General features: G+C 43.8%; 1 protein-coding gene and 1 long non-coding RNA gene across 2 annotated transcripts; both read right to left on the bottom strand.

Annotated features, from left to right (window-relative positions):
* Positions 1-792: 792 nt before the first annotated feature.
* Positions 793-12,167, bottom strand: LOC123190495 (uncharacterized). Its single transcript, XR_006496367.1, has 15 exons — positions 11,638-12,167; positions 11,128-11,247; positions 10,968-11,056; positions 10,701-10,815; positions 9,010-9,152; positions 8,401-8,477; positions 8,066-8,135; positions 7,764-7,843; positions 7,578-7,679; positions 7,313-7,432; positions 6,526-6,636; positions 3,523-6,079; positions 2,584-2,673; positions 1,940-2,016; positions 793-1,793 (listed from the first exon to the last, which is right to left on the bottom strand). It is a non-coding gene; the product is annotated as an uncharacterized lncRNA (long non-coding RNA).
* Positions 12,168-12,510: 343 nt separating this feature from the next.
* On the bottom strand, positions 12,511-14,054 carry LOC123186144 (BTB/POZ and MATH domain-containing protein 2-like). Its single transcript, XM_044597933.1, has one exon. It carries the CDS (start codon positions 13,840-13,842, stop codon positions 12,751-12,753), a length of 1,092 nt encoding a protein of 363 aa, XP_044453868.1. The 5' UTR covers positions 13,843-14,054; the 3' UTR covers positions 12,511-12,750.
* Positions 14,055-15,670: the final 1,616 nt, after the last annotated feature.

Raw genomic sequence — 15,670 nt, 5'->3', positions numbered from 1 at the left:
ACCGTATACTCCCCTGTGGGCTGTGGAGATGCACGTCCGGCAAAGCTAAGTGAAAAGGTCCTCCTGGAAGTGGGTGGCGCTACAGGGCCTGAGCTTCGTGTGTTTCGCGGCGACCGTGGGTGTGAATCACCCGATGCCTCAAAAACTATGTGCCGTTCAAGACCAAGTTGTGAACAAGATAGCTTGGTCAAGTGAATATATTCATTAACTTCTGTTTGTGCAAGCCTTTTATCAGGAAAAGCTTCTTGTTTTGTGCATTTGTGCATTTGGTTGATACTCTATTTACTTTTTTTGGAATCACGAAGGAGGATTGCATGTCTAATATTATAAGAGAGATAAAAAAAAGTTCACAACTAGAACCAAACGACGACAGGACGAAGGAGCACTACCAGATACCGTACCTCAAACCCACCTACCACACACCTAGCTAGGCAAGCTTCGTTGTTGTCAAACTAGATAGGAAATGCGGCTTGCCGCACCCCGGCAGCTTGCTAGCTGCCGGGTATATCTATATACAACCACTGAAGCATTTCAAGTATAAAAAACCACAAACACAAAAAGTTCATATAGAGTGGCACTCCTTCATGAGAGACTTGTAAATAGATAATATAACTTCAGGGCAAAAACCTACTTCTCTACCTACTACCGTATTGCAGCCAAAGTTTGATCAAGCCAATAGAAATCTGCCATACAGCAAAAGGATTACAACGTTCTAGAGCAGCTTACTACAGTAATACAGGGGCCAATTCAGCAAAAGGATTACAACTTAGTTCAGTCACTGATCATGTACTGATTGCCAATAAATGTATTACTGGCAATAATTTGATGCCAACCTACATGAGTTACCAATTTTCTACTGAATTAAGTTGGAATTATTTGATGCCAGTATGCGCAGCAAAGCAGACATCTAAATCACTTCACAACATCTACAATTATCCCCAAAGATTAACAATGCCTACACCATTATAACTGAATTTTCAGTTTGGACAGTTTTTGTCAAACTAACAGTGTAAACTGAATTTTTGACAACTCTGTTGTAGCAAATGTGAAGTCCCAGATTTTCAGTTTAAACTGTTTTGTCAAACTGAAAATTCCATTGTTGTAGCAACTCTGAAAACAGTCCGAGATTTTTGACAGTGTAAATAGACTTCACAGTCCTAGATTTTTGACAACTCTAAATGGCCTCTCTAAATGGCCATCAAGCAATGAAATTTGGTCAATATGACAAGTGGCATTACTTCACAGTAGTCTGAAGAAGTTTGATTTAACATAGCGCGTGCACACACACACACACACACTCAGGGAGGCATTAGTTCACAAGTTACATAGGTTCAGACTTGAAGCATCAAAATGTACTCCTGTAGGTTAGCAGGAAGAGCTTACATATGATCCATATGGCAAGGGTGACTAGATGCCATTATGAAGACCTCGCCGTACATCCGGCCGGCACCACACAGCCTCCCTGAAGGCACCGTACAAAGAACTTAGCAAGCATAGGCCCCTCTCCAGAAGGCAGATTGTAGTATACTGCCTGAATCTAAAGATTATTATTTATCTACCGCTATTACATATACCCCCTAGATTAGATATGTATTTTTCTGCACAGAGCATTTCCTTTGATTTTAAAAATCACTGAGGCACATACAGACTAAATTTTTCCAAGTAAAAACAGAGAAGGGCCACCACAAATATCAATTGACCTGGGCAAGTGCTCACAGACCACCGTTGGAGCCAGCGTCACTCGGCGAGCCTGGCGACCTGTGAACTTGGAGCTGTTTGTCGGCCATCATAACCTAAACAGGACAGATGGATCCAAGAGCCACCCCAGATGAGTTAAGAAAGGAAAGTGAGCTTTGGGTATAATCGTGTATAGACGCGAAGCAATCCGGTAAGGCAAACCAAAACTTGGGGAAGAAATCGAAACAGAGGATGTACCCACCTTGCGAGAGGAAGAATCAATCACACCAGATCCAGTCCCTTGCAAGCCGAAGACGAGGACGACGTGGCAACCTGAGACTAAAGGCCAACCTTAACCCTAATCAAAATGTATTTCACAAAACCAAGCAAAAAATCAAGAGCCCAACTGATGGACAACCATTTCTCATTTTTGAGACTTCACAACAGTTGGCCACATCGTTAATTCATAAAACGGAAGAAATCTCCTTAACATTTTAGTTCATGACATAATAGAACTACCAGCAAGTTACTGACACTTGACTAATGACTGCACCTTAGAGATATATGATTCCACCATTATATTAACAAATAAAATTGAACTCCCTACATGTTATCTGGTTGAGCTAAGCCTAGAACATGGAATTGCAACTTTTGCGCACACAAATTGAGAAGAACATAAGATGATGTCTGGGTGATGGACATAAAACAAGTTTAAAAGCTAACAATGCTAAGGTACCAGATACATGAACTATGCTCTAACAAACGTTCTGAAAAACACCTAGTAAGTGTGAACGGTAAGCAAAGAACACTCCTATCAAAATAGTGTACCAAAATTTGCAATAAATCAAATGTGTTCAAGCAACCAGAGGGCGATCTTAATTGTATAAACATGGTGTCAAGACTCACCAGGGGGGACATGTGGCGTCAATCGAGGTGAAGAAAGAAACATCACCAGTTCAGTTAGCATGAGCCGTAAGCGTAAAGCACTCATCTTGGCTGTTAGAGACGACAAAATAGAGAGGTTAACTATAAGTGGAGGAAACAATTATGTAGCATAAGAACCTGCTTTCTTTGAGATTCCAAATATGTTTTTTGTGGCAATACAATTCTAAGGACGTAAATAAAAAATATTATACTATTGTCTGGTCAGTTTAAGATCTATGTTGAATAGGTTGAAGTTCTGTCCGTACTACAAATCTCCACTTTTTAGGAAGCAGCAAACTTGGAATCAACAATGAAGATTCAATCAGGAAGACAACTGCATATTTGACTTCCATAAAAGCACTTCCGTATTTTGACCATTTATATATATCAAGTATATACACCATCGACTCAATTTCAGTCTTCTTTAATCTCTAACTGAAGCAAATAACAGAAGCTTAAGCTTAAGCATCTACACACACAGAAAATATATAAAAGTTTTGTTCCTGTCATTTATAGTTGAAATAGAATTCTGCTCTAGAGAGTTTTGTATGGTGGCTCCAGTAATAAAAGAATATGAAGACAACAATATATTCTCTGAAGTTCTATAAATACAGTTCTGCTCCATTTATAAATACATAGGGTAGGTTTTATCTACTGGAAACCCAATAAACCTCACAAATAGTTAGACAAGATTAAACGTTCAAAAATTCAGTTAACTGGAGATTCCAATTTTCAGATTTCAGCATTTCTAGTTCTCAGATATCAAATAGTGTTAATGAACGACCTGCAATTCCACGATGATGGGTGGAGCAGAGAGAGAGAGAGAGAGAGAGAGAGAGAGAGAGAGAGATTGACTGTAGCAGAACTGCAGCCGAGCCCCTCCTGCCAATGGAGGAGGAAGAACGACCAGGGAACACCTACAGCGGTCGCAGAAGGAGTGACAGGGGAGCGCCGCATCGAGCACCTGCGGCTGGCGCCCCTCGGCCGCGCAAGGCGCAACTGGTGGCAACGGCGTGCACTGCCCAGTAATACAAGATTGGAGCACTGCCCGGCGGCTTCATTATGAGAAACAAAAGGAATATGATAATCCAGAAAAGCAAAATTTATACTCAGAAGTAGCTGCCAGTTACTACCATCTCCTGATCTTGTTCTGCACACCCTAGAAAAGAAAATGAATCTGCACTACTAAGACCTACGGCTAGACAGTTAACTACCTTATCTAACAGTTCCATTACATAATACAGCAGCAGCAGCAAGAAGAAAGCATCAAGGTTCAGGTCACGCCACTACCAAATGTGATCCTATGGAACAAAGAGTAAATTATCTGCACAAGGAAGCCTGTAAATACAAATAAACGAGCATTGTAGGCTTTTATTTATCACATTTTCAGGCTGGTGGGGCAACATAATTCTAGCTCATATCAAAAGCTAACATTGTATCCATATCAACATGGCATATGACAGAACAGAACATTGTGTAATCTGTATCTTCAAGCCACTCAAACTCAAAGCATCTAATAACCAAGAAGCAGCAGAATGAGATACAAAAAGATCATGTAGTATACAGAAAAGGGAGTGCAGCAACAACGGAAAGAAACACTAAAAGGGAACATAGAGCAGAAAACCAACCCAAAATGCAAGCAAGAATTTTTAAAAAGGAACATAGAGCAGCATGACGCATAGAAAAATGGGGTCACCTTAAGATCAAGAATCAATGGCCCTCTCAGAGTTCAAATCATAAGGAAAGAACGACTATTATTGATTAGAGTTTTTTTTAATTAGGCAAAACACTACAACACTGGATCCTGAGCTACAGTTGAGGCATACAAAACTATAAGTGTCTGTTCTTTTCATATAAAAACAACCTTTAGTATCTCAACCAGAACCAAAGCAAAACAAAAAACATGGTTAAGTAACCAGCAAAGGAAGAATGAACCTTTTGGAATTTTAAAGTAGCAAGACATGAAAAGTTCTTTTTTTCCTTCAATATTACAAACATTAGGGGAGGTACTGCAGTTTTATTGCATAGTGGGCTCAGATTTGCCTTTCGTCGATCATATAACCTACCCCATCATCTCTTATCACCAGATCGATCTGTTTATACAGTAGAGCTGCCCTGGTTATCACTCAACAAGAATGACCATCCAAGGACAACAACAAGTATCACAGGATCAAAAAGGATTCTAGAGACAAGAGGGAGGATCCAACTTGATACCCACTGGTGCCTCGATTGCTCAAAGGCACACTAATTCCAGCCAAGGTAATCATCATCGCCCTAGCACGAACACCACTTGAGCATAAATAAGCAACACCTTTAAATACAAATAAAAATGGTTCAGGGTTCATTGCATAGCCGGCACGGACACCATTGCCGGCGCCGCTGATATGCCGCCCTCCTCCGTGGCCGCTGCCGCCATCGCCATGGGAACCACCTGCGTGGGAGGGAGGGAGGCAGCTAGAAGAGCGAGTGAGAGAGGAGGCGGCAGCTAGGTTTTCATCGCAGGAAGCCGCGGTCATTTTATAACCCCCCCCCCCCCCCAAGCAAAATGACCCAGATGCCCTGGTGGGGGCACGATATTTACATTCTGTTGCCATTGGAATTTTATCCGACGGCCGAAGTTGATCGGTAAATATCCAACGACCCACAGCGATTTGGATCGAGATCCGACGGCTTGTATCGCGAGGAGATTTTGATCCGACGGTCCAGAATCCAAACGCACGGGAGAGCTCCATTTCGGTTCAGACTCTAACAAGTGGAAACGCACGGGAGAGCTCCTTTTCGGTTCAGACTCTAACAAGGGGATGCATATCGGGCTCAGATTCACCTTTCCTCGATCATATAACCTACCCCCGTCATCTCTTATCACCAGATCAATCTGTTCATACAGTGGAGTTGCCCTGGTTATCACTCAACAAGAATGACCATCCAAGGACAACAACAAGTATCACAGGATCAAAAAGGATTCTAGAGACAAGAGGGAGGATCCAACCTGATACGCACAGGTGCCACGATTGCTCAAAGGCACACTTATTTCAGCCACGATTAATCATCATCGCCCAAGCACGAACGCCACTGATCAATCTATCAAATCCAGGAGCATAGCTATAGGACCAGGGCATCCACATGTAAACCAGAGCATCACATTAGCTCCTATGATAGCAACTAAACATGAACAGCAGCCTGCAAACCCTAAAATGGCATGGATCCACAAGTACAGAGCTCAAGTAGGAACCGATGCATGAGTAGGGCATAGAGCATCAACCAGACAAGCACCACATCAGTATAGCCATGGCCATGTCCCATACAGTAGCCGAAGCAGAGGAGCGGGAGGAAGATGGACCTCACCGAGGGAGGCTGTAGCCGAGGCAGTACTCAGTGCGCGCCGGGGTTGCGCCTGAACGCCGTCCAACCGGCGAGGAACCGCGTCGGAGTTGCGCCTTGCACCGTCCCGCCGACGAGCACAAACACATCAAACAACCTGTGTAAGGAAGGCATCGTTGTTTATCAGAAACAATTAGTTAGGAATTACTATTTAACAGAAATGCATTTTTTAGCACAAAGATATGCACAGGAAAAATACAGAGCTCAAGTAGTAAATAAAATTTCATGCAAAAGATATAAAGGTCCAATGTCCAATAACAACTCAACCTTATTTTTTTCAGAATCCTTTGATACACACTATAAGTTGCCGACCAAAATCTTTGAGCATGCACATCTGGCATAAAAATTTGATATGAGAATTGATAGCATTTTTTGTCGGTTTAAAACCTTGGATCTACAATCAGAAGTATCATATTACTATTACTCTTACATACATGTTGGCATACACAATATATCTCTACTCTGCCATAGTGTATAGAAAAATAACAGGACTATTAGCTCTACATGAGAAGTGAACTCATGGGTACAGGGGATCAATCTTACCTTGAATGTCTTGCACCAAGGCATCCAGCTACCAAGGCAAGATCTCAAACACAGAACATCTATCTTAGAACACCAGTGTTTCCCTTCATAGTCCACCCTTCGTACAATATTCTGGTAACAACAGAAATCTCCCGTTAGTTTATAGAGCATGCAATTTGCGCTCAAACTGAAATAAGAACAACATTTTGTCAGTTTTGTCAGTAACATTTGGTTAATTGGGCACCAACAAAATCTCCTATATGATTTGGCGATTAAAGAATAGTAACAAATGATATAAAATAACCAGTGACATCAACTCTAACTACACAATATCCAGGGAAACAACATGAATCTCCAATTGGTTCACAAAGTATGCAACTTTTCTCTCAACTGAAATGAGAACAACATTTTGTCAGTGATATTTAGTTAATGGAGCACCAACAAATCTCCTATTTCATTTAGAAGAATAAGAATAAATAAAGGATATAAAATAACCAGTGGCACATTTAACTCTAACTACAACTTGGCAAAGAAATTACATTAGTTGATTAATGATTATTTGTAGCTAAATCCTATATTCAATACACAAGATGAAGGAATTCATATATTAGAAATCATAGGCACACCAGTCAATCAATTAAACAGCAAGAATCACAAATAAAAAGAAATTACATTGGCAGTTCATATCAGTCTCCTACCTTGAAAGTGAAAGGTTTCAGTAAACCCACTTCATTAGTAATGTGATGCATCAATTTTCTCTTAGCAAAATGATGACTTGCAAGAACTGAAATTACTGAAACAATTATACCTGTCGAAATAGTGTCGTGTAAAGCAAAAGTTGAGAAACGGGTAGCAGTGTAGTGATGCACCCATCAGTCCTTGCTTGCTCCCCCATCATCTACCAGTGACCTCTTTTATCCCTCCCAAGCTGTTGCACACAAACTGAACTATAAGTCTTGAGCTTTAGAAAAAGGGATCTAAACCTGAGGGAGAGAGAGAGAGAGAGAGAGAGAGAGGACCTGGAGCAGCAAACCAAAACTCATGGAAGAAATCGGAAGATAGGATGTACCCACCTTGCGAGAGGAAGAATCAATCACACCGGATCCAATCCCTTGCAAGCCCAAGACGAGGACGACGCGGCAACCTGAGACCAAGGGCCAACCCTAACCCTTATCCTGCGCATCGGTCGGAAACAAATCAAACCAAGAAAAAGGAGACTACAAATCAAGCGTAAAGCAGAGAACATCTTCATGAATTACCTCATCCATCGCAATCAACCAGGGGAAGAGCCGAGATCCATCATCCACGGCAGAAATCGAACCCTAGCCGCCGCCCGAATCTACAAACAACAACACCGCATCAGATGGCAAATAACCATTAGCTAAGAACAGAACTGGAAGCAATCCATCCTCTGATTATATACATGTCATGCCCGTTTATACATACACAAATATAAGCAAAATAAGGCAAAAATGCATTGCTTGCTTCACACATGCACAAGGCATATGTTTCACCCTCCCCACTCTTCTACTCACTCTCTAACATAAGTATGTGTATATACCTTCATCGTCATTGATGTATATCAGGTAGCACCTCCTTGCCGCTTTCATACCATAGTTGTTATTATAGTCCTAGAAAGAGTAAGAACACACTAATACATTTACTCATACTTACACAGAAGAAAGTTAGATGTAAACATATATTATCATTTGTGTATGTAGTTGCTACCGGAGTCTTAAAAAGAGTGGAATCAGTGTGAGCTGAGAGAATGGACCAAAACAAATTTATTATCTACCAAATGTCATCAAACAAAAATTAGTTGGTTTGAAACAAGGATGAAGAAAACAATTTTATTTCTTTTAGTAGCAATAATTTTCAAAAAAAATGCAAACTCACCGGCCACATACGCACAGCGGGGTTATGTTGTTGCCCATCCAATAGAAAAGAAAGGGTATCCGTCCTTCTGTAGGAATCTGAGAGGCACACACAAGTTGTTCCAAGTTGTCATGACCAAAGACATAGTATATATAAGACCAAAAGAAGTAGACCAACAATCTTGAGACATCTCATATTCAAATGCATATTCAGAAAGACCTACCATGCAACCAATTCATCTCCTAGCACTGGATAGGAACAAAAACTTCCTTTCGAAAGAGAAAGGACACAACCTCAGGCCAAATCGGTCCTCCTTGACAGAAAAAAAAGAGGCGCCTAACAAGATAAGAAAGGCAACAAAAGCTACTGTGCTGAATCCCCACCTATCAAGTGCACTCACTTAATCATATTGTATGTCACTAATCAACCAATCAACTGGAATTAATAACGTAATGAGCCATTGCCCTTTTTTGTAAGCAAATATCAGCCCTATATCTGTGAAAAGTAGTAGGCACCATAGTAAACATCTATGATGATAACCATACACGTATTACATCCATGGGTATGTACAGACCGTAAACATAGATCATATGGACAAGATACATGAACAGAAAGGGAAAGGGGATGAACCTGGATAATTGAAGCACAAAGAAGGTCGAAATATCGAAGGCAAGAGTAACCCTGCAATGAAACCAGCTAAGTAGATCGGGATAAATCAACCAACTGTTGTGGTTGGATCTGAGGGACAGCTCCGGTGCTCGGCAGATTCAGTCCTGCCATTGAAAACATGAGAACTTTTCAAACTGAACTGAGGAAAAATGGTTGTTTATGTAAATTTGCCATCTACTTACTGATGGAGTACAACAATATTCAGTTAATGAGACATTAAAAGAACTTATTTTCATACTATAAAGATTCTTTGTGAAACTAACTTCTAAAGGCAAGTATCTGACAATTGTTGGCTGCGCCATATTACAATTTTTCTTCTGGACAATACCATGTTGTTCCAACAAAACCAAAAGAACTGTATATAGATCATTTTGTTAAGACAACCTTGCCATACAAGTATACAACACCAGAAAGGCCTAAGATTTTAACAAAATCAATCAAATCAAAAGGGAGTGAACCATCGAATCAAAGCCGGATGGATGAAGTGGCGCCAAGCTTCTGGCATTCTCTGTGACAAGAGAGTGCCACAAAAGCTAAAAGGCAAGTTCTACAGGACGGCGGTTCGACCCGCAATGTTGTATGGCGCGGAGTGTTGGCCGACTAAAAGGCGACATGTTCAACAGTTAGGTGTGGCGGAGATGCGTATGTTGAGATGGATGTGTGGCCACACGAGGAAGGATCGAGTCCGGAATGATGATATACGAGATAGAGTTGGGGTAGCACCAATTGAGGAGAAGCTTGTCCAACATCGTTTGAGATGGTTTGGGCATATTCAGCGCAGGCCTCCAGAAGCTCCAGTGCATAGCGGACGGCTAAAGCGTGCGGAGAATGTCAAGAGAGGGCGGGGTCGACCGATTTTGACATGGGAGGAGTCCGTTAAGAGAGACCTGAAGGATTGGAGTATCGACAAAGAGCTAGCTATGGACAGGGGTGCGTGGAAGCTTGCTATCCATGTGCCAGAGCCATGAGTTGGTTGCGAGATCTTATGGGTTTCACCTCTAGCCTACCCCAACTTGTTTGGGACTAAAGGCTTTGTTGTTGTTGTTGTTGTAATCAAATCAAAAGGGAGAGTTGTTTCTAATTAAGCAAAACACTGAACCAGTCCAGACTTTCTCAAATTTCTAGTTTGAAGTGGTTCCATTCGTAGAGCCATGCCACACAGGGATAATAAAAGGCAGAAAATCAATAAACAAAAGTATAACCTGCCCCAATACATACACAATTATAGCACTACAAACTTATTGACGTCCTAAGCGGCTACTGAGGCCTATGTTTTTAAAGCGTCCCTAAGGCGACGCCTAGGCGTCGAAGTGCTCCCCCTCCGCTTTGGAAAATCGACCGCTTTGGGCGCCTAGGCGTCCAAAGCGCCCGCCTAGGCGTCGCTTAGGTGCCAAAGCGCCCCCCTCCCTAAGGCGGTAAGGCGTCGCCTTAAAAACATAGATTGAGGCATACACCAAGTCCAACATACAAAACTGCAAGTGTCTTTTCTTTTCATTGACATAAAAACCTTCATTATCTCAACCAAACCAAAATAAAACAAAAATTATCTCACTATCTTTCTCTAGCTTACAACATAATTATATTGTTAAACATTTTTTCATCACATTTTTCTCTAGTTGTTGTTCCCATAAGGTGTGGGCCGGGAGGCTCACCTTTTTACTATATATGACTCTCACATCGCAGTGCCTATGGGAGACGCAACGTGTCGGTCAGGCTCTTCTCTTCCTCACCCTTCTCCCTCTATGCTTCCTCCTCTTCCTGCTTTCTCTGGCCGGCATCAAACACTATAGTCATTTCTTGCTTTTGCTTTACTCAGAAGAGCCAATGGGAAGATGAACAATAATAAGCATGAATGTCTAAAAGGCATATATGATATGAGATCACAGGCAGAAGAAAGCAATGGGGAGGGAGACAATTACCTAGCCAGTTTGCTTGCAAGGTAAAGGATGGGCTTCTCAAAGTTGTAGTCGCTTTTGGCAGAAATTGCATACTACTAAAAACCTTGTTACTGCAGACAACCACGGGAATGTTCTCACACACCGTGCAAGAGTTATACATCAGAACTCCAAAGCACAATACCTGCAACAAACATGATTTATTCAGAGCAAACATGCACATGTCCACGCGCCTCTATTTCTTCTCCTAAACAGATGTAGGCAAAGTTAGAATCATATTGGCTTGGCAATGTCCAACCAATCCCTGCAGAACAGTGAAAAGAAAATAATTGGGCGATTAGATAAAAGTTGAATTTATTAGATCCAGCATATACACAAAAGCACCAAGAGGCAATCATATCATGATATACAAGCCAATAGATAGTGCCAATGCAATAGATAGTTAAATTAACATGATGCTGGGAAGAGATGTGTACAAATATGATGTGTCCTTTGAATCTGAGTACAGAACCTAAGCAAGCACATGATCCTCTCTCTACCTATCTCTCTGAACCCAAAATCTTGACCCTAATCCACTGCACACAATAGAAATTTACTTAGGGGAGCAGCTGACTTCCACACTCTAGTCTGCACAACATTCCTGTCACTCAAATCTATGATAAGTATTGGATCAGGGGACCAAGACGTGGATTACCTGAGGCGGAAACACTTTGTGGGATGGAGAGGCAGCACGAACACCAGTCTGCATCTGCAAGCTGCACACGGGCATATGGTGGAGCAGGAGGACGAGCTTCTCGTCCTGGATTGAGGCACGGCAGCGACGGCGCCGCAGATGGCTAGGCCTCCTGCTCCTCCCGCCCACGACTATGCCGCGGACAGCTCTGCCACCTTGCTATCCACGCGGCCCACGCTTGATCCTGGACGGCCTCGAGGAGGAGGAGGAGGAAGGCGGCGCAGAGGAGCGGCGGCCGACTGGGCGCGCGGAGGAGAAGGCGGCGACATGGGGTGCACGAGGACGGCGAAGGCCCACGCTCCTCTCACCCAACTCCTCCGGTGAAGGGAGAGCGCCAGCCGGCGGCTCGAGGGGAGGTGCGACGGGGACGGGGGGCGGAGCGGCGGCCTGAGTTCGACGGTGGGGAAGAGAAGACGTCGTGCGGCGGTCGGGAGCGCCGCCAGGAAGGGGAGCGGGGAGGAGGACGAGTGGGAGAGGAGGGGAGGGGAGGCGCGCGGGAGGGGAGAGGAGGAGGTGGCGAGGCGGGAGGAGCTGGGCGCGGGGGAGGCGCGAGTGCGGAAGGGAGGATGCGGCTAGGTCATCGCGAAATGACCAAATGCCCTGGTGGGGGCATGGATTTTACATTATGTTGCCATTGAATTTTTATCCGATGGCCGAGGTTGATCGGGTAAATATCCAACGACCCACAGCGATTTGGATCGAGATCCGACGGCCTGTATCGCGAGGAGATTTCGATCCGATGGTCCAGAATCCAAACACACGGGGAGGCTTCATTTTGCTTCGGACTCTAACAAGGGGATAGTACCAGAGAGGAATGCCATGAATGAGCCAAGATTTCTAGAGAAAGAGACCTGAGACAAGTTTTCTTGCCGTCAAACACTAAAGTTATTATGCCATGAAGTAGTAACCAAACTGATACGGTAAAAAGTAAAAATAACATCAAGACGCAAACACAAATCGTCACAATATCATGGTAACACGTACAAGCTGAAACATTGTTAACTGAACATGGATTGAAATTTAGCAGTCTGCATAATTAGTTGCACATATGATACCTTTACCTCTTAAACAGAACTAGCCACCACGGGACACCATGTCCAGTAACTCCTTCATGAGCAAAGGACAGCTTGCTACCAAATGCTCGAAACCATCGGTTGCCATAACAGCTTGTAGAACATTCCGTGGAGCGATAAACTCAACACATGCTTCTTTGAGATCCTTGCAATGGTGTTGCACTTGCTCTGCTAAAACCAATGTTGTTGCAACAGTCTCCACGTCAATGCGCTCAGACAATTTACTTTCGCACATCCCATTTAACCTATCCAATCCATATCGATCCGAGGCAACTAGCAGATGCTGCATTTTTGCAATTTCACCTTCTCTGTGGTGCTCATTGACTAGCAGGGAATCTGTGTATATGAAGTGAAGAAGCGCCTCAAAGATTTTAGGGTCGATGTCATCAATTTTGATACACTGTGTTTCTTTCTCCTTCATAGGACCAAAGAGCTCCGCCTTGAAAACCAGAGACCGTGCAGCCAACAAGCATCTGTGAGCTTTGAACAATTGGCCACTCACACTGAATGTCACATCTGCTCCCTGTCCATCCTTCCACATTTGGCAGAGTTGGCCTTGCATATTAGGTTGCGGAACCACAACAGTGTTCCTCTTAACCTCGGTGCAAGGTTCTTTTATCACGGTGAGAACACAACGTATAATGAAGAAGCCATTGTTGGCTTGCGACGATGATTTCAGTTTCGCTTTGGCAACGAATCTGAAGTAGCCCCAATATGACTTTGCTGAGGAAAAGACATGATTTATCTCATTATATTTAGTTAATTGTGCCTCGCCGTCTTTCTCTAGCATGTTTAAGGTGAACTTAGTCCTGACATTATAAGTGTCATTCTGTTGGATGACACGGTCAAGAAAGACTGATGTATAGTCAGCGTAGTCTGCCATCCTCCCATCCGGGAAGAAATTGATAAACCATTCGAAGCCACCCACGCTGAAGTTGCTTGAGCTGACGTGCTTGCCGATGCCAATGCCATCCAGCAACCGGTAATTGGCCACCTCAAAATCATGCACCGCAGTGACACCCTCCGTCAAGCATGTGGACGATGTCTTGGGTAGCTGGCCATGGCTAACTTCAGAGGTGGAATTGTTGGCCATGGTGAACAAAAATGCAACAGGTGTTGCAGGCTTGCGAAGAAGACAGAAACTTCCTCTGACAACAGGAGTAGCAAATATGAGCCTTATACTGAGAGATCAACAGGTTACAACCGGCGAAATCGGACCTTGAACGAAACACAGCCCAGATTTGAATCCGATGACAATGAGATCTCAACACCAAACATGCCACCATTTGGCTGATGCATAGCAGCTTACCATCTACAAAAGCTGAGGAAATTCAAATCAGGAAAAATATTTAAGATCTGAACCAAGGCTACCCAACACTAAAGATGGTTCACGGCGAACGGGCAGCGGCGCACCATGGTAGAGAAGGCGACGGAGCTGCGGGAGGGCGGCGCACCGAGGAAAAATACTCGACAGGCGAGGGCGCGACGGGCAATGCACGACAACGTCGCCAGGCGAGGACGCGATCCCGCACGCTGAGCAGGTCCAGCCGGCGGCGAGCCCGCAGGTGGTGGAGGTGGAGAGGAAGAAACCCCAGCCGCCGGCGCCCCTTGGAAGCGTTGGGACTACCTTTTTTTGAGCAACTAGCGTTGGGACTACCTTTGTCGACTAGAGGCTCACTACACCGGCTGAGAGAGAGTCTACTTCGTCGATGGGCAACACAAAGAAAAGAGTTTTTAGTGAAACCGGCCCATGAGAAACTAGGCTCTTGATCCAGTCCCGAGTGAGCTTCAATTTTCCCATGGCCAATGCTAGGCGCGGGCGCGCCGGCCCAATCTTTCGGTCGGTCCGCTGCTAGCCATTCGATCTGAAATTCATGAACCGTCACATCTCATGTCCTCTTCCTCTCCTTTCCATGTCCTTCTTCCCAACACGCACAAGCAAATAAAAACACAATGAGCATCATCGATTCCTTGCCACGCGACCTCGAAGCTTTGCTGGTTCCCCAGCGCTCATCGCTCGCTGTCGCCGCTCGTCAGTTGCAGCACAAAAAACAAAGAATACGCCAGTTTTGAAACCAAAAACACATAGTTCCATCAAATAATTAATATGGCTCCAGCAAACAATACTGTGGTTGCAGCAAATATGCTATGATTTCAGCAAAACACATTGATATGGTTCCAGCAAAAAATACACATGATTCCAACAAAAAATTGCTATAGTTCCAGCAAAAAAGTGAAAAGTGGTTCCTCGGGAAAAAAAGTCAATGCAGCAAAAAAATTCATGGCGTCGCCGTTGTATCCGCCCCAGCACCATCCTTGCCGCTTGCAGGAACTCAAAATGTTGGTTCCAGCAAAAAATCTGTGCAACAAAAATCATGGCACCCCGCCACAGTGGTCACTCAGCACTATCCTCCCCTGCTGCAGCAAATCGAGAAAATGGTTCCAACAAAAATTGAAAGTGGTTCCAGTAAAAGTAGAAAAAGAGGGCAACTTACCGCAGCCACCATTGTCACCGCCATCACCATCATCTCCGGTTGAAGCAAATCCTCGCTATCCTGGACTTAACACGACAGATGTCCTAGCAAAAGGACTTAGGTGTGGAGCCATCGCAATTAGGTTAGCTCGAAGGGGTTGAACGGGACAAAAGAAACAAAGAGTTTTACCCAGGTTCGGCCCCTCCCAATGAGGTAAAAGTTTACTCCTGCTTTCGGTTGTATTGCTTGGGTTTCGATTACCAGGGAGCGAATACGCTTGACCTAGTTCTTGATTCACTGTTTCTTGAGTTAACCCACCACCGGGTCACCCCTTTATATACAGGTTGATCCCCGGCGGCTTACAGAGTCTCGGCCGTCTCACACAAATGTGACCGGCTCAGTTTCTAACTAAGCTTACCTTACAGGACAAGTTAAACATACGGCGGC

Source organism: Triticum aestivum, chromosome 2A (assembly GCF_018294505.1).
Source record: "Triticum aestivum cultivar Chinese Spring chromosome 2A, IWGSC CS RefSeq v2.1, whole genome shotgun sequence".
NCBI classification, from domain to species: Eukaryota; Viridiplantae; Streptophyta; class Magnoliopsida; order Poales; family Poaceae; genus Triticum; species Triticum aestivum.
This window is presented reverse-complemented; position numbering and strand designations above follow the sequence as displayed.

Coding starts and splice junctions, on each gene's coding strand:
- LOC123186144 (XM_044597933.1), bottom strand. CDS start 13,842: ATGGCCAACAATTCCACCTCTGAAGTTAGCCATGGCCAGCTACCCAAG.